This window comes from Culex quinquefasciatus, chromosome 1, assembly GCF_015732765.1.
Source record: "Culex quinquefasciatus strain JHB chromosome 1, VPISU_Cqui_1.0_pri_paternal, whole genome shotgun sequence".
Taxonomy (NCBI): domain Eukaryota; kingdom Metazoa; phylum Arthropoda; class Insecta; order Diptera; family Culicidae; genus Culex; species Culex quinquefasciatus.
The window spans coordinates 33,583,198-33,606,763 of NC_051861.1; the positions used below are offsets into that span (position 1 = coordinate 33,583,198).

General features: G+C 41.0%; 4 protein-coding genes across 7 annotated transcripts in view; 2 read left to right on the forward strand and 2 right to left on the reverse strand.

Moving 5' to 3' along the window:
* The first annotated feature begins 4,984 nt into the window (after positions 1–4,984).
* The window catches only part of LOC6039604 (tubby-related protein 4), a 64,455-nt gene continuing 45,873 nt past the window's right edge, over positions 4,985–23,566 (forward strand). For all 3 annotated transcript variants that reach the window (XM_038263930.1, XM_038263991.1, XM_038264042.1), the window contains exon 1: positions 4,985–5,349. In XM_038263930.1, the coding sequence (XP_038119858.1) occupies positions 5,254–5,349 (96 nt within the window). In that variant the 5' untranslated portion in view covers positions 4,985–5,253. The remainder of the gene's footprint in view (positions 5,350–23,566) is intronic.
* LOC6039627 lies at positions 12,977–13,495 on the reverse strand. The gene is made up of 2 exons (XM_001849121.2): positions 13,366–13,495; positions 12,977–13,311 (listed from the first exon to the last, which is right to left on the reverse strand). The coding sequence occupies exons 1-2, from the start codon at positions 13,451–13,453 to the stop codon at positions 13,022–13,024; spliced, it is 378 nt and encodes a 125-aa protein (XP_001849173.2). The 5' UTR covers positions 13,454–13,495; the 3' UTR covers positions 12,977–13,021.
* On the forward strand, positions 13,725–14,316 carry LOC119770114. The gene is made up of 3 exons (XM_038264451.1): positions 13,725–13,860; positions 13,920–14,059; positions 14,156–14,316. The coding sequence occupies exons 1-3, from the start codon at positions 13,764–13,766 to the stop codon at positions 14,276–14,278; spliced, it is 360 nt and encodes a 119-aa protein (XP_038120379.1). The 5' UTR covers positions 13,725–13,763; the 3' UTR covers positions 14,279–14,316.
* On the reverse strand, positions 20,756–21,343 carry LOC6039602. Of its 2 annotated transcripts, none has more exons than XM_038264276.1 (2): positions 21,156–21,343; positions 20,756–21,071 (listed from the first exon to the last, which is right to left on the reverse strand). In XM_038264276.1, the coding sequence occupies exons 1-2, from the start codon at positions 21,327–21,329 to the stop codon at positions 20,790–20,792; spliced, it is 456 nt and encodes a 151-aa protein (XP_038120204.1). In that variant the 5' UTR covers positions 21,330–21,343; the 3' UTR covers positions 20,756–20,789. The 2 variants fall into 2 exon arrangements, with proteins under 2 accessions (XP_038120204.1, XP_001849174.2); XM_001849122.2 differs by having other exon boundaries at positions 20,756–21,095.

Consider the following 23,566-nt stretch of genomic DNA (forward strand, 5'->3'; position numbering starts at 1 on the left):
GAATTTTGATTCAGGACTATGCTAGTAAAGATTCTGCGAGTCTGGTAGACATCCTTATTGGTATGTTGGCATTTCCGGAGTCGCCCAAGAACTCCATGTAGCTAAGACCTATGTGTCTACCGTCGTAACAAGTTACAGGTGTCTAGCTGAATTTAAGATCTCTGTGATTAAGTTCATTGTATGACAAAAAGTAGTAGTTTGATCAAAGCACGACTGAAATAAACCGCGTGATAAGTTCTGCTTAGCGATGGATCCAATAATTTTAAAGTTTTCTCACTCTCACAAAGCTCAACTATAGTCCGTACGACTGCTCAAAGTTAATTATTGGAAATGTCAACCCATTCCATTGCGGCACGTGCACGGTAAGTACGTACCGTAGATTCTTGGAATAAACTTTTCCGATAATTTCACTTTAAAGCACCCCAACCTCAAACCCTTCTTTGGACTTGGACGTGAGTTGTATAATCGCTTATACTCACACCGTACACACACTGGTACAAAATAAGGCTTAATCATCGAAGCGTGTATTTCGACAATTTCATGGTCATTATAAAACTTGAAAAATCCGACCTTCCGCGCGGCGAAAGGATATAACATCATTTAAATATTAAACGTGAAAGGTGCTGCGCTTGGTTAGCCAGCAATGACCATAAACCACCACGTGGATCACACTAGGTGGGTTGAGTTGTGAGCTGCAAGGAACGAATTATTCCATTTCTAATTATTTAAATGGGAGCAATCTATTTGCTATTCCACGTCCAACAAAGGTGGACTTTGCCCGGTTGATTTCTTCGAATTGTTGCCAAGGTAGGACATAGCACGTCCGCACTCGCGCCATACCTTGGAGGTCATGGAGGTATTAGGGGACCTAACGACTGTTAAACTGTGCTGCTAGTGTCTTCTTTCCGGGCCCGGAGGATTTGGCCCGGTGTGGTTGAAAATAACAATTTAATCCTCCCGGCTTAGGTCAGCTCACGACGCACAGAAGCCAGTTGGGTGGAAAATGTCCAGAGGACAGGACTCGAGTCCGAGTTTGTGGATCTTGTTTGTGATTTATTCGAAAATACCGGGGATTTGAAGTAAAAAGGAACGGGAAATTACGCAAGATGTTCTGTGGATAAAGCTTCACAGCAAAAAATCCGATGATAAAATCGCATGCAAAAGCATGCACATCGCCTTCGTCAAAAAAGATACTTAATATTACACACTGCATGTACATTTTTTTTAACATAAAAAAAAGTTGCAACCGACGGGATTCAAACCCAGCACCAACAGTATGGACTGGCGCCTTAGCCCGCTCGGCCATCAGGCCGAAGATGAATGGAAAGGATAAACGCATATAGAGCAATTCCAGCCCAAAACAGAAATTTTTTGAGTACTTTTTTCTCGACCTTCTCCGATTTCAATGAAACTTTGTAGACATGTTATTCTACGCTTATATAAGCCATTTTTGTGTATATGGAGCCAGTTACACTCGATGATGACATTTGGAAGGGCGTAAGGTATTTAAATATTTTAGTATTTAGCAATTTAAAAATTACTGTATCTCGAAGCCGTTGCATCGTATCAAAAAGTGGTCAAAGACAAACTTGTAGGAAATTTGACGGGCTTTCCGAAAAAAATACACTGAAAGAAAAAAACATTCCACTTGTATGAGATTTTTTGATTTTTAAGTTTAAAAGTCAAATTTGAGGGTGAGCCCACGATTTTTTTTCGTTCAAATTTTTTGTGAAAATAGCCTAAGATGTTACAAAAAGAGTCACGAAAAATGCAGGATGGAGCAACTCACCTAAAAAAATACAAAAATCATTTACTGAAACTGTTTTTTTCAAAAGTGCTCTAAAAATCAAAATTTTCAAAATCCAAACACGAGAGTCGATTCTCCAGACAATTTTACATAAAAGTCTCCATATTGACCATTGTCCTAAGTCCAATCCTTGTGAAGTTACAATGATTTTAAAATTAAAAATGTTGAAAAAATAGGGTTTTTGACGGTTTTTTGCAATTTCTATATGACAGACTTGATTTTTCAGTCTCGGAAATATTTTTATCGGAAAGCTCGTCTGATTTCCCATAAGTTTGCCTTTGACCACATTTCAATTGGATGTATGGGCTTACAGATATAAGATAATTTACTATCCAGGTTACTATACTACACTGAAAAAAAATTATGTTTTCAGTTATGAGCAATGTAATAAGCTTATATCTGTAAGCCCATACATCCAATTGAAATGTGGTCAAAGGCAAACTTATGGGAAATGGGACGAGCTTTCCGATAAAAATATTTTTGAGACTGAAAAATCAAGTCGGTCATATAGAAATTGCCAAAAACCATCAAAAAACCTATTTTTTCAACATTTTTAATTTTAAAATCATTGTAACTTCACAAGGATTGGACTTGGGACAATGGTCAATATGGAGACTTTTATGTAAAATTATCTGGAGAATCGACTCTCGTGTTCGGATTTTGAAAATTTTGATGTTTAGAGCTCTTTTGAAAAAAACAGTTTCAGTAAATGATTTTTGTATAAGAGCTTGACATTTCGGTCAAGTAGCTTTCCCATACTCTGCCGTTTTACGGCGATATGATGTATACGCCATTGAGGTGATTTTGCTGTAGACACGATTTTCTGTTTTTGTTCATTTTTTTTCAATTTAAAATGACTAATTTGAGGTCTGCTCTGTAGAAACTGTTAAAAAGTACAATAAAAATGTGGCCCCTACAAAATTTCTTGTTTTTTCCTGTTCTCTACGATTTTAAACCACAAACATCATTCGGCCGTAAAAATAGCAATAAAAAATCACTACTTTTCCTGCCCAATGATGTATGTATACATTGCTCGATCAAAGTTGGTTTTTTTTGTGCCAGCTATTTTGATAGCTGAGTGGATCCCGTAATGCATTGTCCACGTGGATACTTTAAGGGGAAGGTATTAGGGAGCGTTCTTTTATTACGTAACGCAGTTGGGGGAGGGGGTCGGATGCTCCATACAAAATTTTTAAAATTTGTCTAGAAATTTTGTTACGAGGGGGTGGGGTCTAAAATCCGATTTTTGCGTTACGTAATAAAATAACGCTCCCTTAGCGATTGTCTACGCTCCATAAACACATTTTTTGCATGAACAATTGTCAGCAAGGGAGGTGGGTGAGTCTAGAATTTTCAAAAAGGGGGTACGTGGATGTGGATAAGGTGTCATCCATTAAGTACGTCACATTAATATCAGCCAAAATTTACTACACTCCCTTTGTCACGATTTCCCTATGCTTTTAACACGCAACGTCACGCTTTCTCAAAACCCGCTTCTTCCCTCAGAACGTGACGTACTTTATGGATGATGCCTAATGGACGTCCCCTTAAGAATTAAATCGAAATAATGTAATAAAATATTGCCCAATCTTGATTTGGTCCCAAAACCTCAAATCAACATTCAAACAGTATTGAATTTGACTTCTATGAATTCTCAATGTATACATACATCATGATGAGTAAAATTGGCGTATACATCATTGTTTGTTTGCTTAATAAAATGGGCCCCAGAGCAGTTTTTTGAAAAATTCTTTCGTCAGGAAGTAGCTTATAAGATTCTTTATCAGACTGTACAATAAAATTGAAAATGTCCAAAATGGCGTATACATCATATCGCCGTAAAACGGCAGTACTGCTGGGCTACATATTTCAGGGTGTAATACTACATATAATTTAATAAAATAATGTAAAATTTATTTTACACCCAGGACTTCTACACGCAGCTGGATTACTACTTTTTTTTGCTGTGTTGACCTTGGTGACTTTGGTGACCTTGGTGAATCTAAAACTTTGTTTTAAAGAAAGATGATTAGTTCGACGCCGTCGTGCTAACTTGTCGTACGTCGCTTTTTGATGTTCCGAGAAAAAAACAAGTTTTGATGTTTGACCTTGAAAAGACAAAAACGAGAGCACGCAATGTAAACAATAACAAACATGTATTGTGTGGTTGGTTCTGTGTCAAACGCATTCTGACCTGAAATCCCTTTGGCCAATTGTCGCACTTACATCCATTTTCAGGCTGTGCCAAGATAGCACGACAAGATTGAAACTTGTTTCATATAAGAAGTGACAAAAATGCACGGAGTTTTTTCGGTTTTTATTGACTATCTCAAGATTGAAAACGAATTTTGGGGATCTGTGAAGGTTAAAAGATGAGGCATTGTGAGCTGCACACGTACGACAAGTTAGCACGACAGCGACGAGTTGAGGGTATAATGGTCATGATTTGGGTTGAGGTTGAGAAGTTGAGACTCAAAGGTGACACCGATAGCAAAGTGTCCTCTTACTACGGATCTTCGGATACCAATACAAAATTATATTAAATGGAACTGATAAATCAAAGATCGTGGGAACGATTCACGCAGTCTACTTTAATTTATTTTGGAAATAAGTGTCAAAATTAAACTTTCCTAATACATGATTGCACAGCAAACCTCTCTCCTTAGATACTTTGTGTATAATCTTGATTTATCAAAGACGATTGCCTTGCCCTCGATGCATAAACACAAACGACATCTAGACTATAAAATCAACGTGTCTGTCACTTGGTTGGGTGTCGTTCCCATAAAAAAAGAAAGGGTATAAAACGACAGGTCCTTGCCGGCAGCACCCACCCCTCCCATTCGACGGCGATTGATAGATCGATAATATCATCAAGTGTGTGTGTGTGTGTGTGTCATTTGCGGTGCAAATCTATCTTACCCATATCGATGCCGTCGCCACGAGAGTGTCGAAGGACTGAGGTTATGTAAACGTAAACAAAACACCCCGCAACAGTGTCAGTTTAGTTTGGCTTTGTTTTTCTGTCGAAGGGAAACCGTACAAATCAGACACATGTGACGTAAACACGGAAATTTCGGTTATGTTTCAAATAGATTATAAACAACCTAAAATCTAGCATGAATCTTGACAACACCCGTTCTAAACTGTCATTCTACTTCGTGTCTTTACCAACAGGTGGCGACACAGCAGCGAAAATACTCAACGGATGGCAGAGTTCTATCTCCTTTCTAAATCTTGCAAGAATCCTAACCTCGAAAGAAAGTGTATATGTGTGCGTAACTCGTGGCAGTGATAATCTATACAGAAGAGAAAAAAATGATAACCAACGTAACTTTGTAGCGCGCTTAAATCGAATCGAAAGAGAGTGAGTGAGTGAAATTGATATTTTATCGATTTCGAGATTGAGGGCTTTTTAGAATCGTGACGTGTGATAATCGGCCAAGATGCATCTGCACTTCGAGAAGAGTACCAACACCAGGTGCGACTGCTCGATCCTGTCGCTGTCCTGGATGGGCAAGGTGCCGGATGATATTCCAGAGGTGAGTTTTTATTGACTTAGTTTTGCAGGATTATAAAAAAATATCAATATTTTTTTACATTTTTGATTAGGATTGACTTCTATGATTTTGAATCAATATTTCTTCGGTAAAAATCTTTGTACAATTATGGCATACTTTCCATACGAGAAAATTGTCTTGGGATATTCAAAAATCAGTATTTAAGAACAGGGTTTCTGTTCGATTTGGTATATTTGTCAAAGTAATTCAATCCAACACCCGCTGGCCGGCAGCGAAATTATGAGGAAATATAATTTATATCCGACTTACCTCATTCCCGGAATAAGGTGGCAAGTCTTCACGCACAGTTCCATACATTTACAACCCGTGTCCATTACGGTTCCGCTTTGATCATCCGGCAATTACCCCCGCGTCAAACTGGCGGCAAAATTGTTGGAAACTTTTGAAATACGATCCCGTCGTGCCGGAAGTGTTTTCCCCCTTCGTCCTTTTCCTCCATTTTCCAAGAGAAAGAGGGAAAAAGACCCGCGAGCTATTTTCTCCACGTACATCAGAATCACCCCCGAAATTCGCGTATATTTCCCATATCAAAAGAACGAAACCGTCATCTTTGATTACTAGAGGGAAGTCAGAAGAAGCCATTTGTTACGGATCCGGATTTTGCTCTCGTTTTTAAAAGGACGACGTTTTCAAGAAAATCATGACTCATGACGTAATAACCAACCTCGTCCTCGTGGCTGCTTTCTTCGCTACAACAATAATTTATACGTCATTCGGAAAAAAAGGTCCACACTCCATTCTGCGAGCAGGCCTCCAACCGATTTGTATTGGCAGAAAGAGGGGACCGTAAAACATAAATTGTATAACAAGAGTGTGGCGCCCTTTCGTCCCGCGTGACTCATCCGTCCAGGAAGTTCCAGATCCGCCCAGAAGAAGTAGTCCAACCTGATGAAGTAGCAGCGGGGTAGTCCTGGAGATTACCAGAGGAGTGGTCCCATTACAGAACACTCTTACTGGCAGTCAGTAGTTGGATTGTCAGCTCAGCTGCAATTGACCTACATCGCAGTAGGTACAGTAAGACTCTGTTGGTTTGACGACATTCAAGATTTACTTTCTGCTGTCGAATATATATTTTCAAATGTCAAACAATCGGGGCATTACTGTAGAATGAGTGCAGCCTGTCCTTTCGCAGGGCAATCCGATTGTTTTCGCTTTTCTTGAAGTTTGAGGGGAAATAATGGCCCATTTTAGTCTTAGTTCGTGGCTAATGACAATCTGAGGAGAGAAAAAAAAATCGAAATGGTTGTCTCTAACTATTTTTAGATCCGCAAGATTCGAGGGTAAACATTCGCGACGGTCGTTGTTTGCAGTGAGAGTTCGTCGTCACGGGTGATTCAATTACCACCGATTTTGACAGATAATGTGTTGACGGGTATTGGACAAATGTGTTAATAGTATTTTTGATTGATCTATGTTGGATGAGATAACAAAGAATTGGGGTCAAATTTTTTCTATGAATATTACACAATTAATGACTCAAAGCAAATGTCCATTAGGGTGTAATATGGTTGTATGAAAAAAAAATAAAATTGTCCAAATTTAGAGAGCACAGCAACTTTTCAGATCCTTTTGGGGTCCTAAGCAACTCCCCACTTTGCGCAAAGCGATTTAATGTTGTATGGGGAAAACCATTTTTTCGATTTTGATATTTAAAAACGTTACTTAATCCACCCTTAGGTGGTTGTTGCCTTCCTCACATTTAGGGGGTAATGCTATCCAAAATAGATACCTTTCAGTGTTCTATCAACTTGATTCATTATTCATACCATCAGATTAGGTAGTCAGATCTTCATAATTCAGGGCACTTATGTGCTTATAACTTTTGATAGGGTTGTCAGATCTTCAATCTTTTGAACTCGTTGAAAAGGTATTTTAATTGCCTATCCAACGACAGGTTGTATGGTAGATCCGTTTTCATCAAAATAACTGAGATCAAGCCTCTAAAAAAGGCATAAATAACACTTAAGTGCGTATAACTTTTGATAGGTTTGTCAGATCTCCAATCGTTTCTACTCGTTGGAAAGGTCTTTGGATTACCTATCCAACGACAAGCCGCAAGACAGATCCGGACAACGTTTTCATCGAAATATATGAGATCCGGCCTCTAAAAAGTGCATAAATAACACTTAAGTGCTCATAACTTTTGATAGGGTCGTCAGATCTTCAATCTTTTGAAAGGTTTTTTGAATATAAAAATGTATAAAAACCACCCGTTTTACAATCTTCCGAACTTTTGTTAAAATCGTTTTGCCTTCCTCACCTTACTGAGGAAATGCTATAAAATCACTCGAAAAATGAACTTCTTAATTCGACCTCGTAGACCTACCTTCACGTATACCTATCGACTCAGAATCAAATTCTGAGTCTGTGCGTTTGTATGTCTGTAAGTGCACCGAAAAATATGCACTCGATTATCTCCGGACTGGCTAAACCGATTTGGACCGTTCTGGTCTCATTCGATCCGTCTTGGGGTCCCACAAAACCCTAGTTAATATTATGAAGTTTTGATAAGTACTTCAAAAGTTATGCTAAAAAAAACGATTCTGGCTAAAGTTTGAAAGATTGTAAAAAGGGAGGTTTTTGTAAGCAAACCCGTCTGATCATACATTTTTAGAAATGTATTTGAAAGACCTTTCTAATGAGCCCAAAAGATTGAAGATCTGATAACCCTATCAAAAGTTATGAGCGCCTAAGTGTCATTTTTACACATTTCAGAGGCCGGATCTCAAATATTTTGATGAAAAAGTTGTTCGGATCTATCCGGAGATCTGGCTCCCGGGATTTTGTTGATTTGAAACTCCTGTTCTAATATTACGTCCAATGATTTTTGGGATTCTAGACCCCATACTCCATGTAGATCAGCCCGGGAGCATGTTGACAGCTCCCATACAAAACGGGGTTTGTGGGCCCAGTGGGCCTAAGATGGCGGCCTTCGATATTATCTAGCCAAACTTTTGAAAATGGTAAATAGTTTGAATAAATATAGTTTTTGCCTTGTTTTGATATAAAACGACAAAATAAGCATTCTGGAATCATTTTCTTTAAAAACTTGTTTAGAGATACGCCACGTTCAAATATTAGTCTAGAACAGTTGAAGTGAGCGTGCCGCAAAAACCGTCACGAAAAAAAAGTTTCCTATGCAAATTTTGAGTTGCGTATTTGATGGGCGGACTCCGACGAGGCCCACTTGCCATCTGTCGGTGAATACGCGCAACTCACGAAAACTGTCATCTTAGGGTCCGGTTGATGTAGATATGTTGTAAGAAGTAAAATTTAGATAAAATTTGTAGGTTTGACATTCTTACTACAGAAACAAATATGTACATAATTGTGAGGAAGGCACCAACCACCATCGGTGGATTAAGTAACGTTTTTTAGCATACCTTTTGAAGTACTTAACTAAACTTAATAATTTTCAATAGCTACTTATGGAACCCCAAGACGGATCGAATGAGACCAAAACGGCCCAAATCGGTTGAGCCAATGCCCAGATAATCCAGTGCATATTTTTTTGATCTACATCCCACCACACACACAGACATTTGCTCAGAATTTGATTCTGGGTTGGGGTCTAGGAGGTCAAATTAAGAATTTCATTTTCGAGTGATTTTATAGCCTTTCCTCAGTAAGGTGAGTATCAAGCTCGACCCTTATTTAGGGTCTCTGTTGTAGACAAGCACAAGTAGTCTTCAATATTGTTTAGTATGGGAGGAAAAAAATCAACACCTTTCGTTGCATAATTTCGCTAACGTCACTTAAGGAGCCATTAGACTATGATAAACAAACAAACAAACAAACTCGCACTCGTCGCCGTCGTGCTAACTTGTCGTACGTGCATTTTGGGCCAAATTGAGTTAAGAACGCCATTTTGTGCAGCTCACAATGCCTCATCTTTTGACCTTCACACATCCCCAAAATTCGATTTCAATCTTGAGATATTCAATGAAAACCAATAGAGCTCCGACATTTTTTGTCACTTTTCATATGAAAGAAGTTTCAATCTTGTGCTATCTTGTCACTCCCTGAAAATTGATGTAAATGCGACAAAAGGCCAAAGGGATTTCTGGTCAGGATGCGTTTGCCGCACGTACAAGCTAGACTACCGTAAACATTTTCAACCAAACTTCGGGACAGTGCACAGAATGGTCAGCCAAACAAAACGTGTTTGTTATTGTTTACATTGCGTGCTTTCGTTTTTGTTTATTCAAGGTCAAACATTGAAACGCGTTTTTCTCGGAACGTCGAAATGGCGGGTGCGACAAGATAGCATGACGACGTCGACTTGTTGTGTTTGACAGTTTGCCAAACTCGCAAAACAAGCCAAATGTGCAGGCTGGCTTTTCTGCAAACAAACAGGCAAACTGCCAAAAAAATTGTTTACTTGCGGTAGTCTAATACGTCCTTTAGCATTATTTATGCCATTGTCAACCTATCAAAAAGCCCAATAATCTTGGAATCTGGTCGCCATTTTGAAATAGGTCATTGGAAGCAGTGCGGGCATTAAACGTGTCTATACTTTTCATAATTTCGCTGCCGGCCAGCGGGTGTGGGACTTTGCACAAATTTGGTGTATTCGTCCTTTAAATTTTTGATTTTTACCACGATTTAAAAAAAAATCAGAATTGTTTCTCAGCAGTGAATCACTTAAAATTCTTAAAAATGCTCTGTTTGATTGATGATTCTTCTTAAATCTTGTGTTTGGAATTCCTTCCAGAAGTAGCAGTTACCCGTTCAAGCTGTCTTCTCCAAAAAAAGCTATTTCCACCCTCCCCCGATATCACGTTCCGGCGATTTATTTTCTTTCAATTTTGGCCTTCCGGCCAAACAGTTTCCCAACAGGAAAACAATCTTTCTGAACCACACCTCCTCCCCCGCACACTATCGATACACAGGCACTGCACATCGAAGTTGGACTTTTCTGGACTGGGCTCTTCCCTGTCTGTACACGGCGTCCCAAGCGGTGGTGCTCGTAAATATGACCCAAATCGACTCCGGTGGATCGGTCCGACGTGTCCGGCCTTCGTGATGGCATAATTCATTCATGAATGGCCCCCCTCCGCCCAGGGCTGGGACATTCGAGTTATTTAGTTGGCATGTTTATTTCGCCAGCAATCTTTCGGCAAGAAATCATTTCCGGTGCGACCTACATCGTCGCCGTCGGTCCTCGATTTTAATGTGGGGAGGAAAGGATAACTCTGATGGAAATCACATAAGGCTCCGAAATGAGTTCAGAGCAATCGTCAAACTTCAAAAGGGTAATTAAAAACGGGTGTCTTTTCAACGCCTTTTCTTGTTCGCCTTTAATGAATTCGGAACTGTAGGCCCCGGAGGCGTTCTAATCTGGCCCTCATGACGAGTGCCAATTAGCTGCTAGGGTGGAAATTGGACGGAAAGATCGGGGGAAGCGCGTGTGTGTCCTCGGGAAAGAAATTAATTTATCATGTCAATGAGAGAAATGTTTGCGAATGATGTTTCAGTGGGAGTTCACTGTATAATTTAAGTTTTGTTTTTAATGGATTTTTTTTCGAAGATGTTAAATTTCTTCAAAAATGGTAGAAACTAATTTCAAGAGTTATTTGAAACCTCAGTTTTCATTTTCATTTCATCTCACACTACACTCTGCTTTGTCGTTTCTGCACACGATTTCACTCTCCTTCTTACTATAGTAAGAAGTATAGTACTATAGTAAGAAGGAGAGTGAAATCGTGTGCAGAAACGACAAAGCAGAGTGTAGTGTGAGATGAAATGAAAATGAAAACTGAGGTTTCAAATAACTCTTGAAATTAGTTTCTACCATTTTGAAGAAAAACATCTTCGAAAAAATCCATTAAACAAAACTTAAATTATACAGTGAACTCCCACTGAAACATCATTCGTTTTCTAAAAATAGCGACGCCATCCCCCTATATATAGGGGGATGGCGTCGCTATTTTTAGACCTCGTCTTCCACTTTTCTCCTTCAAACCGACTACTTTATCGACTTCATTTTGCTGGGCGAGTATCAGTATTTTTCCACTCTTGCACTAAAAAAACAGATGGCAGCACGATGTAACCCCAAGTAACATTTTAGGTTTAAGTAGGCCATAAAAGCCTATTTAGGCCGTATCAGGGTTTTCAGAACCATGATAAAACCTGTAAGTTTAAAAATGTTACTAGGGACGCCACGTCCCTATTGTTGTTTTGCTGAGTGATCCGAACGTAGTTTTGTAGTTGTATGTTTGTGTGAGATAAAAATTTCCACCAAAAATCTCACAAACACTCAGAAACACTCGTTCTCTTCCGATTTCCAGATTTCCTAAGTGCAACATTTTCGTTGGTGATTTTTCCAACTACACGGAGAAAAAGAGTTCCCAAAATCGTGAACAAGCATTCATGAATTTGGGAACCACGAACAAAATGTTCAAATGCCACTTTACGTTTTTTTTTTCAAAAACGTACCATGGCAGTTGAACACTTTGTTCGTGGTTCCCAAATTCATGAACGCTTGTTCACTATTTTGGGAACTCTTTTTTCTCCGTGTAAGGTCTGCCTTTTTTTTGTAAGCCGAGAATAACTGACGTCAACGAAGGACAGCGTCTGCCAGCAAGGGAAATCGGATCGCCCAATCCGGAAGCAATGTGACGGAAACTTGCCTTTAATTTGACGCATGATGGACTGAAAATAGGTCAACTTTCCCTCTCACCTCCGGAATAAATTCATCGAAGGAGGGCAACTTCGATAAAAATAAGCTCAGTAGCAGGTGGTGGTGGCATACGGTGTGTTTATACAAGGGAAACTTTACCTTTTGCTCGGAAAAAGACGAAAATGTGGTAAAAGGATACACCGGAAATAGATTACCATTTGTGTCTTATCCCTCTCTCTCATCTGCTCCTGACGAGTGCGGTATGTTGATACATTATTAAAATCTGGTTTAGTTCGTAAAAGTTATCTTCCTGGAGATTGATTCTAGAGATTTTCAGTGATTTCCGGCTCGAGACTACAAACCGAACCTTTTAAGGCTGAAAAAGCAAAAAAAGACATCAAGTCATAAAAAAGCCGCAAACAAACCATGAAAAAAGTGGCAACGGTCAGCGTGTACGTGACAGGTATTTTGCATAAAATATTCACATTTCGATTACCGCGGCGCTTTCTTTGCCTCGGGCAGGTCCACCACGTGATAAACGGCACTACCATCTAATTGAGTTTGCCTACATTAGGGCGTTAACGCCTGGTCAGCGTGCTCCATCTAGGGGCAAATTTCATCTGTGGTGATGCGTTCGGTTGATTGTTTGGTCTCTAATAAAAACTGGATCGATTTACGGTCACTTAAAGTGTCGTAATCACGGGGCTCTTAATTACCGCAAGACTAAATCGCTGTAGAGCAACAAGCGTTTATGACTTTTTGATGTCCGGTATACGTAGGTGCAAACCACCAGTTGTCGTTTTCATTATCGAGAGAGATAGAGGATAATCCCAGTTAGAATCAGGCAAAGCTGTTCGATGCATCGTTAAAATTGATTTCCAGTTATAGAGCAGTAAACTCGAGTTTGCGGTAAACCGCGCCCCGGGATGTGACCGTCCTTGGCCAGGGGCCAGGAAAAGACCGAGCTAATTTCCGACCGGTTTTATTCTTAGAACAGTCCTACACGACACACTAGTTTTCATCCTCCTGAAATAGTTGTCCGCTGATGCCGTACAGCTTACCGTCCAGCCACCACTCGGTCATTCCGTGGCGCAACGGGGTCATGTACAGGTGGGTGGAGTTCAGGAGCATCTGGCCGAAATTGTTCGGGGCGTAGTCATCCGGCCGGGTGAACTCCATCACGGTCAGATGTTCCGGCCCGAACAGCGACGGTTCCACGCGGTAGTCGAACGTAAGCTGGATGGTCTGCGGAGTGGCGTAAGGGCCCGTCGAAAGGCGCCACGAGCGGAGAAGTTGGTCACCTGGGGAAGCGTTTTGGGATTACAGAGTTTAAGAATGGGTACTGATGAACTTACCCGGTAGACGGGTTCCGATTGTCAGATTGAACGCGTCTAGAACACCGCAAGACACCAGCAGTAGGGAAACCAGCAACGCGAGCTTCATCGTGACCGAACCTTGTAACGTGTCGTGGGTAACTGACTATGCCTCGATAAGATTCAAGTCTACTTTATCGACCTTATAAACAATTGAAACGGATGAGCCAGCATAAGCTATCTAATCACCTCTTTTGTCATCCGGTCCCGCCCGAAACAATCCAACTAATAATTTCTAAACATGCATTTTTCGGCAATGACACCTGCTACCGCGAATCACACAGGTATTTGGGACAATCGTATCTTATCTACACCTCGGTAGACGAGACTCGTCCCAAAATCCCAAATTCGTTCACCGACTCACTCGCCAATCAACCGCCATGAAGCTGCTACTGCCGTGTGCCGCCATCAACCTGACAGTCTGCGTGGCGCTCGTCAGCTGCGCCTGTTACCTGCGGCTGGGCGAACGGAAGCCGAGTAAGTTTTTGGAGATTTCCTAAATTCCATCAAATTAAAAAACAGACTTCCTCCTCCAGTTGATTTTTACATGCGTACGCTGCACGCGTCCCAGGGACCGGTGGAACCGGCGGAAAACCTCACCCTCCTGTTTGACTACGCCGGTGATCCGCTGTTCAACGAGGAGCTGACGTACATTGACGTGTACGGATCGGTTTCGGTGAGGAAGCGTTTTGTGATTGACGTGATTGACGGTGATCTTGATGGTTTACTTTTATTGTTTTTTTTTTGTTTTTGTTTTCAATCGTCGACGCAGAGTTGCGTTTTCCATGTGTTCACCTTTAACAACAAAACCGTACGGGTGAGCCTTTCGAGCGAGGAACCGTTAAGGAGCTTGACCGGGAATATGACGATATACGGAATTCGGTGGGCGAATTGAAAGTGTTTTGCTACAAATAAATATTAAAATTGGTCATATACAGTCTACTGTACAATACAAAATCCACTGAAGGCGGTTATTTTCTTTCACAAATTTTTATGACATTCACTTTTAAAATCTATTATCAGTGTCGGGGGCCATCCACAAACCACGTGGAAACTTTTTTTTGTAAATCTAACCCCTCCCCCAACCCATCGTGGACAATTTCCATACGAATAAAATCTCTTGAATGGAGCATGGACAATCGCCAACTCCCCCTCCTTCCCCTCAGGTGTTCAAATTAGCTATAAGTGTTGGCATACGAAAGAAGCTTCACGGCAACAGTTCTTCAAAAAATTAAACTCTTTTCGTCACTCTTGCACGCCAACAGTCCTTTAGCACATCACGCAACAGGATGCGCCGAGAAGAATCCACAAACAACATTGAACCACTAGATTCATCAAACCGTATCAGGGCTGTCTTCGTGCTGACACCGGCAACAACCAACTCTCCCACAGATTGGATCCGCTCGAAAAACGTTTCATGAATTTTCCTCAAATATTTATTGGCGTCGTCAATTTTCGTTTTAGTACCTACCTAGTGAGTGGCCTCCTCCTCAGTTGGTCGTCGTAACGAGGTTCCGAAGCACGCGAGGGCGTAATCCTGGAGTGCCGTTCAAGTCAATACGTCAAACGACGACGACGACGACGACGACCGAGAAGCTTTGTCTTGCTCTTGTTGTTGTGTTGAAGGAAAAGTCGACGAAAAAGCTTGCCGAAAGACAACCCCAATCGACGACTGGTGGAATGATGAATGCTGTCTTCACGATGATGTCGTGATTTTGGCTGTGGTGCACCATATCGAAGTGAAGCCAAATATTTCTACTGGAATGGCGGAGACTCTGACGGTACATTCAGTTTGGCTTCAAGTTTAACCAATATGTAGGCCGGTTACGAAACTATGGGAAAGTATGAACTGTATCAGGGGACGGAATGAAAGCGGATATGAAATTCTAATTGAACAAAGTTTGCAACCCTGTACATTGCTCTTATCAATCAAGCAGACATCTCCTGAATAGTGCAGGCGAAATTTGTAACCGGACTGGAGTAACAAATGCTCCCCACCTTCATGAATTATGCATTTCGGGAGGGCTAAATTTCCGACAGAGAGGAGAAGTTGTACTCTCCAACTCTTATCGAGAAACAAGCCACTATGAATCGAGGACGGTGTAGAGACGAAGGCTCTTTACACAAGGACCACAACTGCAGACGAGACAGGCGGGACGGCATTCCGGATGACTGACTAGCTTGGTCAGTTGGGTTTACCGATATCGGAACCCACCAGGGAGAAGGGAAGGTGGTTTATAGGTGGTGGTGAAGCAGGAAAATTGCAAAAATGATGAAAACTATTCCAAGTCATTTGCAGTCCTAGCATTCACCACTTTCGCCATCAGCTCAGCAGGCAGGACGAGTTTGCTCATATGAAAATGATGATGTAATTGATGCATTTTCATTTCCACTCACACTAATACGACGTCCTTCGGACGCATTCGCCGGCAAATAACTCCATTTCCCATTCCTACTCCTGGTGGGACGATGATGGTGTGACCGAAGGTCTCCACCTTGAACCAGCACGAACACGATTTTCCACTTGGAAACGGAATCCAACTTTGCACACCCAACTTTTCTAACCGATATCTACCTGCAGGCGACAGGCGGTAATGTTTGCCTACCCAAAGGCGTTTAATTTTTGCTCCGTGCTTTTCTCAGACCGGTTAAAACTTTGCGGTCATAAGACCGGCTGGCTGTTTCCGACTTTTCCGACACGATCCCAAAATTCATCCATTAGGTGACACACATAACGGGTGACGACGATAATGTTCCAACCGGTGTCTGGGGGACGGTGTAATGGCTCACCCTGGGAACTGAGACTGCGAAGGTGGTCTCCGATGAGATCGGGACCCCGCAGGGCGGGCGTAAATTGAATTTGAATGCAATTTGATTTGGGTTTTTTGAGACTTGAGACTGAACGATGCTTTAAGAGTGATATGTGATGTGGTATGGTTATACTCTCGTTGGAAATGTTTTAGAATGCAACAAAATAAAAAATAAAAAAAAGGTAAAAAGTAAAAAAATCGGAAAAAATAATTTTTGATTTTTTTTGTTAAATAGTATCTATGATTGCTCATCTTATAAAATTATTTAGAATAGAACTCTTACCCTTAAACATATGATGTTATTGCTCCTAGACCTTATACCTTCTCAAAAACCGTCCAACTCCAAGCGAAACTTATTTGGGGATACCGTGGAGATTTTCCCTTGTCCTCTTAAAAAGTGGAACATCAACACTTCCCGTCTTTCAAATTCTTTTCCATGTCTCTGGTGCGGTGGCCGCTCCCATCACGGCCAGCAATGAGGTGCAAAAATTGGCCAAAGAGATGTCAGGTCAGAACGCGTTTCACACTGGTAAGAGCTCGACTACCGTTAACATTTGTAATTATAACTCGGGACTCCAGAAACTAAATTAACACAGAATGGTCAACCAAACAAAACGAGTTTGTTGTTGCTTACATTGCGTGCTCTTGGTTAGGTTTATTCAAGATCAAACATAAAAACGCGTTTTTCTCGGAGCATCAAAAGCGACATGCGACAAGTTAGCACGACAGCGTCGAAATTTTGATTTAATCTGTTCTTTAAAATCATCAAATAACATGGCGGAATCTAGTCTGCAATCCGCTAAAACAATTGTCTCCAAAATGCAACCATTTTTTAGGAAGGAATTTCAACACTCAGATATTTTCAAAATGTTGTCACATGACATTGGATTTTTATATAACATTAGATTTAAATTTATTTTTCAAGAGAAGCAGCATGGCGTGGCTAGAGCAAGTTATTATAAACCGAGATACGCCATCGGAGATTTATACTTAAAAAGTTGTGTTTTACCAGCTTGATTCATAATCTTTGACGTTTGAGCTCTGGGACCAGGCTTGTCTCTCAAAAATCATGGTTGTGTCAAAATTGGAATATCTTTTGACAATCATGACGGATTTAGAAAGTTAGAAAAGGGTTTTAAAGGCTGGTTCTAGTGGCATTAGTTCTACTCCCGATTATCATCCCAAGTAGCACTCATAACTTGTCGACGGTTGAATAATTGTTAGACAGTTGTTTTTGATTAACATACGAGAAAAAATCACAACATTAGTTAAATAACAGATTGTTTTACTACTTGTGTAATTGGCTTATATAACTATTTAGTTTTGTGCCACACAAGTGTTAAAACACAGTCAACTTCACTCTTTTCCAACTTTTACACACAACATAGAGAAAATTCTCAAATATTTGCGAGGCTAAGCACTCGCTCCTAACCCTATTCAAATTGCTGATTTTAACAATTTAAACAACTTAATTTGGAACACTTTTGATGGAAACTTGCTTGCTCACTTCCAATTGAGGTATTTATCACTTGATATCAGTTGGAAAACGCTTTTTATAAGCTGTAATTGAACGTCAAAATGCTGATATGCCAAGATGCTTTCTCTCATCTGCAATGTTATCCCCGTAAACAGTTTGTTGAATAAGAACAATACGACACTGTTTATTTCACTGCTTATCTAACATTGTCATGTGACGGCACCTTCTGAAAATGGGCGTGGCCAATTATTCTATAAAAAACCTTAGGTTTTATCGCTTTGTTACATAAATGTTTCCGGAGATCAGTTTATATAACTGATAATCAACATACATATTCAAATTGACATTGCGTGTTGTTAGGTTAGGTGGTGTTCATTTGTACGTGAGGAATTTAGAGTTTGAATATTTTGATAATTGCAATAATTTTAATTGTTTACCGATTAGTTTGAAAACTTATTGCCGGTAAAAGCTACAAAAATGTCAGCTTATGGAGTTCATGATAGAGAAAACAACAAATTAAAATCACACCGATTTTCAATGTTGCTCCGTGGTACGGTAATCAAAATGACAGTTGAAACGGTTTGTTATAACAAAGTTGTATATTGGAGTTATAAAAACTGACTTGATACAAACTTATATAACTTGATTTCCAATGACAGCCTTTTTGAAGATAAGTTGTATAGCTCACTGCTGTATAACAAATATTGACCTTTGGGCCAGCTTGTTTACTATGAAGCTCCGTGGAGAGATGTGGAAGCGCGCCTGGACCTGCCGTGGAGATAACAACAAATCGTCGAAGTCATCGGATCGAATCTTGGGAAAGAGGAAATTCATCAAAAAAGGAAAATATAAAAGTTCACCAAGAAGAGTTTTTCACAATAATCACAGTTAGGAGAGCACGCCATGATAGTTTTTCTTTTTTTCTTCAATTTTTTTTCTAGATAAATCAGGCAGAAGCAAGCGTATTAAAATAGTCAGAGATACTGTTCTTATGGGTTTCGTCGTTGATTGAAATTCTGATAAGAAATGTTTGTTTACATGTAAGTTAGTCAAAGGTTAGACAGCTGTTTTCAACTTTTCAAACTTTCCTTTTCAGTGCGCGCTTCGATTTGACAGCACAGCCGTAAACCACGCCCCCTTTGGTTCGTTGAATCTCTTGTTTGCTAGCACAGTGTTGTCAAATACATTTCGACGCCAACATTTCAAAAAGCATCATGTACAAACCATGCATTTTGAGAAAAACGCATTTGAATGTTGAGCATCCATTTTTAATTCCCATTTTAATATAAAAGCAAAATAAGATGTTCTAATGATAACAAACGATGAAAAACGTTGCTTTTATTGATACTTGATCATCCAAATTCAATAAAACATTATTTCCGTAATTTTATTTGAGAAAAACAAACATAACTTCTTTTGAAATCACCAACGTCTATATCACCCTGCTGTCATTGAAGGGGACGCTTTGTTATGATTCGTTTTTCTTCGCCGAATGTACATGGCGCTTTGTTCATGTTGCTTTTTTTTCGTCACGAGGTTCATGTAGTCTTTTGTTTTTACAGGTTGACAGGGCTATATAAACAGGGACTGCTGATGGCAGAGATTTTGTTTATGTTACTTTATTTAAAATCATGATTAAACGGACTTTACTGAAGTAACTTTTGCTCATTTTTGGTGGAGAGGTAGCTTATTAGGAGTACTTTCAGAATATGCAATAACCCAGAAAGTGTCAAAATGTACATGATACCTTTTGAAATGTTACCGTCGATTTGTACAACTTACTCTGATAACTTGCATCTTTTCTGGCAAGTTATACAACAGAAAAAAGTAAGCTTTTTCCAATGCACAGGAGTTGTAGAACGTGTTGTGGTAACGAGGCCGAACGGTTATACAACCAGTTAGGAAAAACGTTTATCTGACAAAGTGTGTTGCTTGGGATAAGATCTTAAGACGATATCTAGTTTTTTTCATAGAACCTATAAACATATGAAATACAATAGCTTATAGGAGCTTTTTTAAACTCTAGATATTAACTTTAATATCCCTGTAAGTGCTCAGGATTACAGCCTGATTACCTTAGCCGTGTGTAAAACTTCACATTCACTTCCCGTAACTGCACCCACGCTCGACAGTTCCCATGGAAACATCAAGCCCCATCAAGCGGATTATCTCCCGCATTCAACAATCAATTTCCGACGCAGGAAGTCTACAAAGTAGACCTAGATGGTGCTGCAATCGTTACATACCACGGAATCGGATTACCGAAATGGCGTAAAACGCTCCCTCGCTCGGAATTAATCCAACATCCCGAAAGCCTACATTGCGGCGTTATCGCCGAGGGGGCGATTTTTCTCGCGTAAACAATAGCCTCGAGGGAGGAGGAGGCAGCTCACACACACACACACTAACAGACAAGCCAGCTTACACGTGTCAAACGCTCGCCTTTCGCGTTCCCTGGAGCCACTCGTCAACGCCGCGCCGGTGTGCCTATCTTCGGGGGTGAAGTGAAGTGCGCCCTCTCTGGTGGGATTAATTTGCACAAATTCCGATTGTCTCTGTACTTTTGGGTGGTGTGTGGGGGGTTTGAATGCAGTTATACAACTTGGTGGAGAAACATGAGAATGTCATCTTGTGTTGAGGCTGAGGGTGGTGTTGGTGGTTGCATACCGGCAGGCGCTTTCGCAGTCGATGCAGTGCGCCTGTGATTATGCAACGGATGCATTGTGAGGAGGCTCTCGAGGGAGTTCGTGCCGTACCAGACCGGAATGATGGTAGAGAGGATGCGGAAGTGGGTGTTGGAATGAAAAGATCGTGTCGGAATGTTTGTGTGTGTGCGTTGAGTGGGTGGCAAGGCAATCATTACACCGGCGGCTGCTGTCGCATTTGCACAATGGTTTTTGAAATGCAAGAGCTGACTTTCAGGAGCAGAGAGGGGATCGGGACAATTTGAAGGCTTGTCATGACGAATGCGGTTGTGATAATGAAGTAACTGCATTTGATTGCATAATTCAAACGGGAATTGCAAGGTGACGAGGGAAATGTTCAAGATGACGTTGTTACCGGAAGGAAGTTTAATTGCTACTGATTTAGAGTTGATATTACTTATTGTATTCAAGCTTTTAATCGGATGTCGTAGTACCACCCACTGCCATTTTCGAAGAAGACATGCCATTAGCTAACATGTCATCAGAAGTAGTTGTTTCCTCGATTTGCTCCATCATTTCAGCTAATTTGGCGGACACCATTTCTCTAAACGATCCGAATGAAGGTGCTGCTGTTGTTGTACGCCAGTAATAATCCGTTGTACGAAATGATGTTGTGCCTTCTGACTCGTCAAATTGCGACTCATAACTCCTGTTGACATCGCTGAAGCAGAAGGCACACACCCCGAGGCAGCAGAACTTTTGCGTGATTCCATGCGAAAGCTGCAAAGTCCCCAGTAACTGAACTTCAACCCAAGTAACTTCAAATCCAAAACCTCCTACCTGATTATCCCAGCTGCAGTACGAATCCAGCAGCGCTTGTGGCCCGACGGCGAAATAGTCGCAATGCCTGCCGGTCAAAACCTCCTCAAAGCCCAGCTCGCACCGGCTTGACGTCGCCGGAAGTCCCTCAATCAACTTGACAAATAGAACAAACGCCCAAATCGACCTCATCATGTTTACTCGCTGGAACTCTCGACTTGAGCACTAGCACAACCGACCCTATTTATACCTATCCCTCCAGAAGCAGCAGCAAGGCTCTAAAACTTGGAATCGTTCTGTTTAATTTTACGACCCGTCCGTCGTCGAGAAAGTATTAGCATTGGAAATTTAATCTTGTTCCGAGAAGTGTCACCAGTCGGCGACACCTGCTCGTCCCAAAGATAGGAGGTAGAAGTACGTGTCGTCGTCGTTGGGTGGGAAATGTAAAACAGGTTGCTGAATTTTAAGCAGATCATCATCCCGGAATGGATCTCTCCGCCGGATGTGTCACCTTGCTCAGGTGATAAGAAAAGTTTTTATTTTATTTTCCTGGCTGGGGTTTGGGGTTTTCTGGCAAATAAAAGTATTCTTTTATTATACATACAACTCTGAGGAAAATGTGGGGCGGTCTTGTGTAGTTTAAAAATTTGACAGAAAAGAGTAAATTGTATGAGTAGATTACAGTTTTCGTCAATTATTATTTTTCCTCAAAAAGAATTAACTTTAACAAAGTTTTATCCAGCTAGATATTGTAGGACCCGCGTATTCTCAAACCATGTGTTAGCAAAAAAAGCCGTGGTCGTGGTGTAGGGGTAAGCGTGGTTGCCTCTCACCCAGTCGGCTTGGGTTCGATCCCAGACGGTCCCGGTGGCATTTTTCGAGACGAGATTTGTCTGACCACGCCTTCCGTCGGACGGGGAAGTAAATGTTGGCCCTGGTCTAACCTAAAGGGTTAGGTCGATAGCTCAGTCCAGGTGTAGGAGTCGTCTCCCTGGGTCGTCCTCCCTCGGTGGAGTCGCTGGTAGGCAGTTGGACTCACAATCCAAAGGTCGTCAGTTTGAATCCCGGGGTGCATGGAAGCTAAGGCGTAAAAAGAGTTTTGCAAATGCTTCAACAATCAAGCCTTCGGACACTTAGTTTCGAGTAGGAATCTCGCAATCGAGAACGCCAAGGCAATGCTGTAGAGCAAATAATTTAATTTTGAGCAGGCAAACTGCCAAACTATCAAAAAGTTTGTTTGTTTGTTTGTGTGTCGCCCAATCTTACCTCCCAGATCCAATGTCACCCCTGATGACGGTACATACAATTTTATAGTCATTTTAACCTGCCTACGGTATTGGGGTCCTTTTCGGTCTTTTTGAAATTTAAATTTGCCATAACTTTTGTTATACACATGCTATAGCCTTGAAATTTTATAACATTAAATTTATAGTATAAATACACATTTCACAAAACAAACAAACCTTGGACGAACCCTAGGGGAGCGTCCATTTAAAAAGTTACTTTAAAGGTATTGGGGTCTTTTTCGACCCCAAACTTTAAAAAAGCGTCAAAAATCCAGTTTTTGACCGATTCCGGTTCTTTTGGTCACAAATTAGAGCTTAGAACGTCCCCTTTCCGAAACCGACCTGGAAAACCGGATTTGGTCACTGTGGCCACCGGGAATCGGCTACAACCGAAAAAGGACCTTTTTGAGACCCCAACTTTGACGACCTGTATCTCCGGCAAATTTCAACCAATCAGGATGCTCCGGGTTGCATTCGATAGGTATTTACCTGTACTTTGACCACAAATATTAATATCAGGGCCAGGTGACCTACCGGTTCCGGAAATCCGGAACATCCGAAAAGTTCATGGTTTACTGTTTTTCACATATATGTGATACCAGTACTCTCATGATAGTTGAAATTGATCCATAAAACTTACTAAAAACACATTACACGATTGTCAGAACCACTCTGGAGTGTTAGTGGCCACTTCCAGGTAACCTGGAACCGGTTCCCGGGTATCCGATAAACGGCCAACTTGACTTTGCACATCAAACTCCATGAAATTGAAAGATATGTCCATCTTTGGTAATGCCGTTGTTCACTAAGCCATCCTGGCCAATCTGGAACCGGTTACCGGTGGCCCCTTAGGGACATTTCTGGAATATGAGAGAAACCCTATCATCCGACGTATCAAACTTCATGGAATTGAAAGATATGTCAATTTACGGTCATGCCATTGTTCTCTGACCCATTCTGGCCAATCTGGAACCGGTTACCGGTGGCCCCTTAGGGACATTTCTGGAATATGAGAGAAACCCTATCATCCGACGTATCAAACTTCATGAAATTGAAAGATATGTCAATCTACGGTCATGCCGTTGTTCCCTGATCCATTCTGCCCATTCTGGAACTGGTTCCCGGTTCCCTTTGGGGCATTCCCGG

Excerpts from the sequence above, each read along its gene's own strand:
- LOC6039602 (XM_001849122.2), bottom strand. The coding sequence starts at position 21,329 with ATGATGAGGTCGATTTGGGCGTTTGTTCTATTTGTCAAGTTGATTGAG. Across the intron at positions 21,096-21,155 it reads ACTGCAGCTGGGATAATCAG|CTTTCGCATGGAATCACGCA; the intron begins GTAGGAGGTTTT and ends GGGACTTTGCAG.
- LOC119770114 (XM_038264451.1), top strand. The coding sequence starts at position 13,764 with ATGAAGCTGCTACTGCCGTGTGCCGCCATCAACCTGACAGTCTGCGTG. Across the intron at positions 13,861-13,919 it reads GCTGGGCGAACGGAAGCCGA|TTGATTTTTACATGCGTACG; the intron begins GTAAGTTTTTGG and ends TTCCTCCTCCAG. Across the intron at positions 14,060-14,155 it reads ACGTGTACGGATCGGTTTCG|AGTTGCGTTTTCCATGTGTT; the intron begins GTGAGGAAGCGT and ends TCGTCGACGCAG.
- LOC6039627 (XM_001849121.2), bottom strand. The coding sequence starts at position 13,453 with ATGAAGCTCGCGTTGCTGGTTTCCCTACTGCTGGTGTCTTGCGGTGTT. Across the intron at positions 13,312-13,365 it reads AATCGGAACCCGTCTACCGG|GTGACCAACTTCTCCGCTCG; the intron begins GTAAGTTCATCA and ends ACGCTTCCCCAG.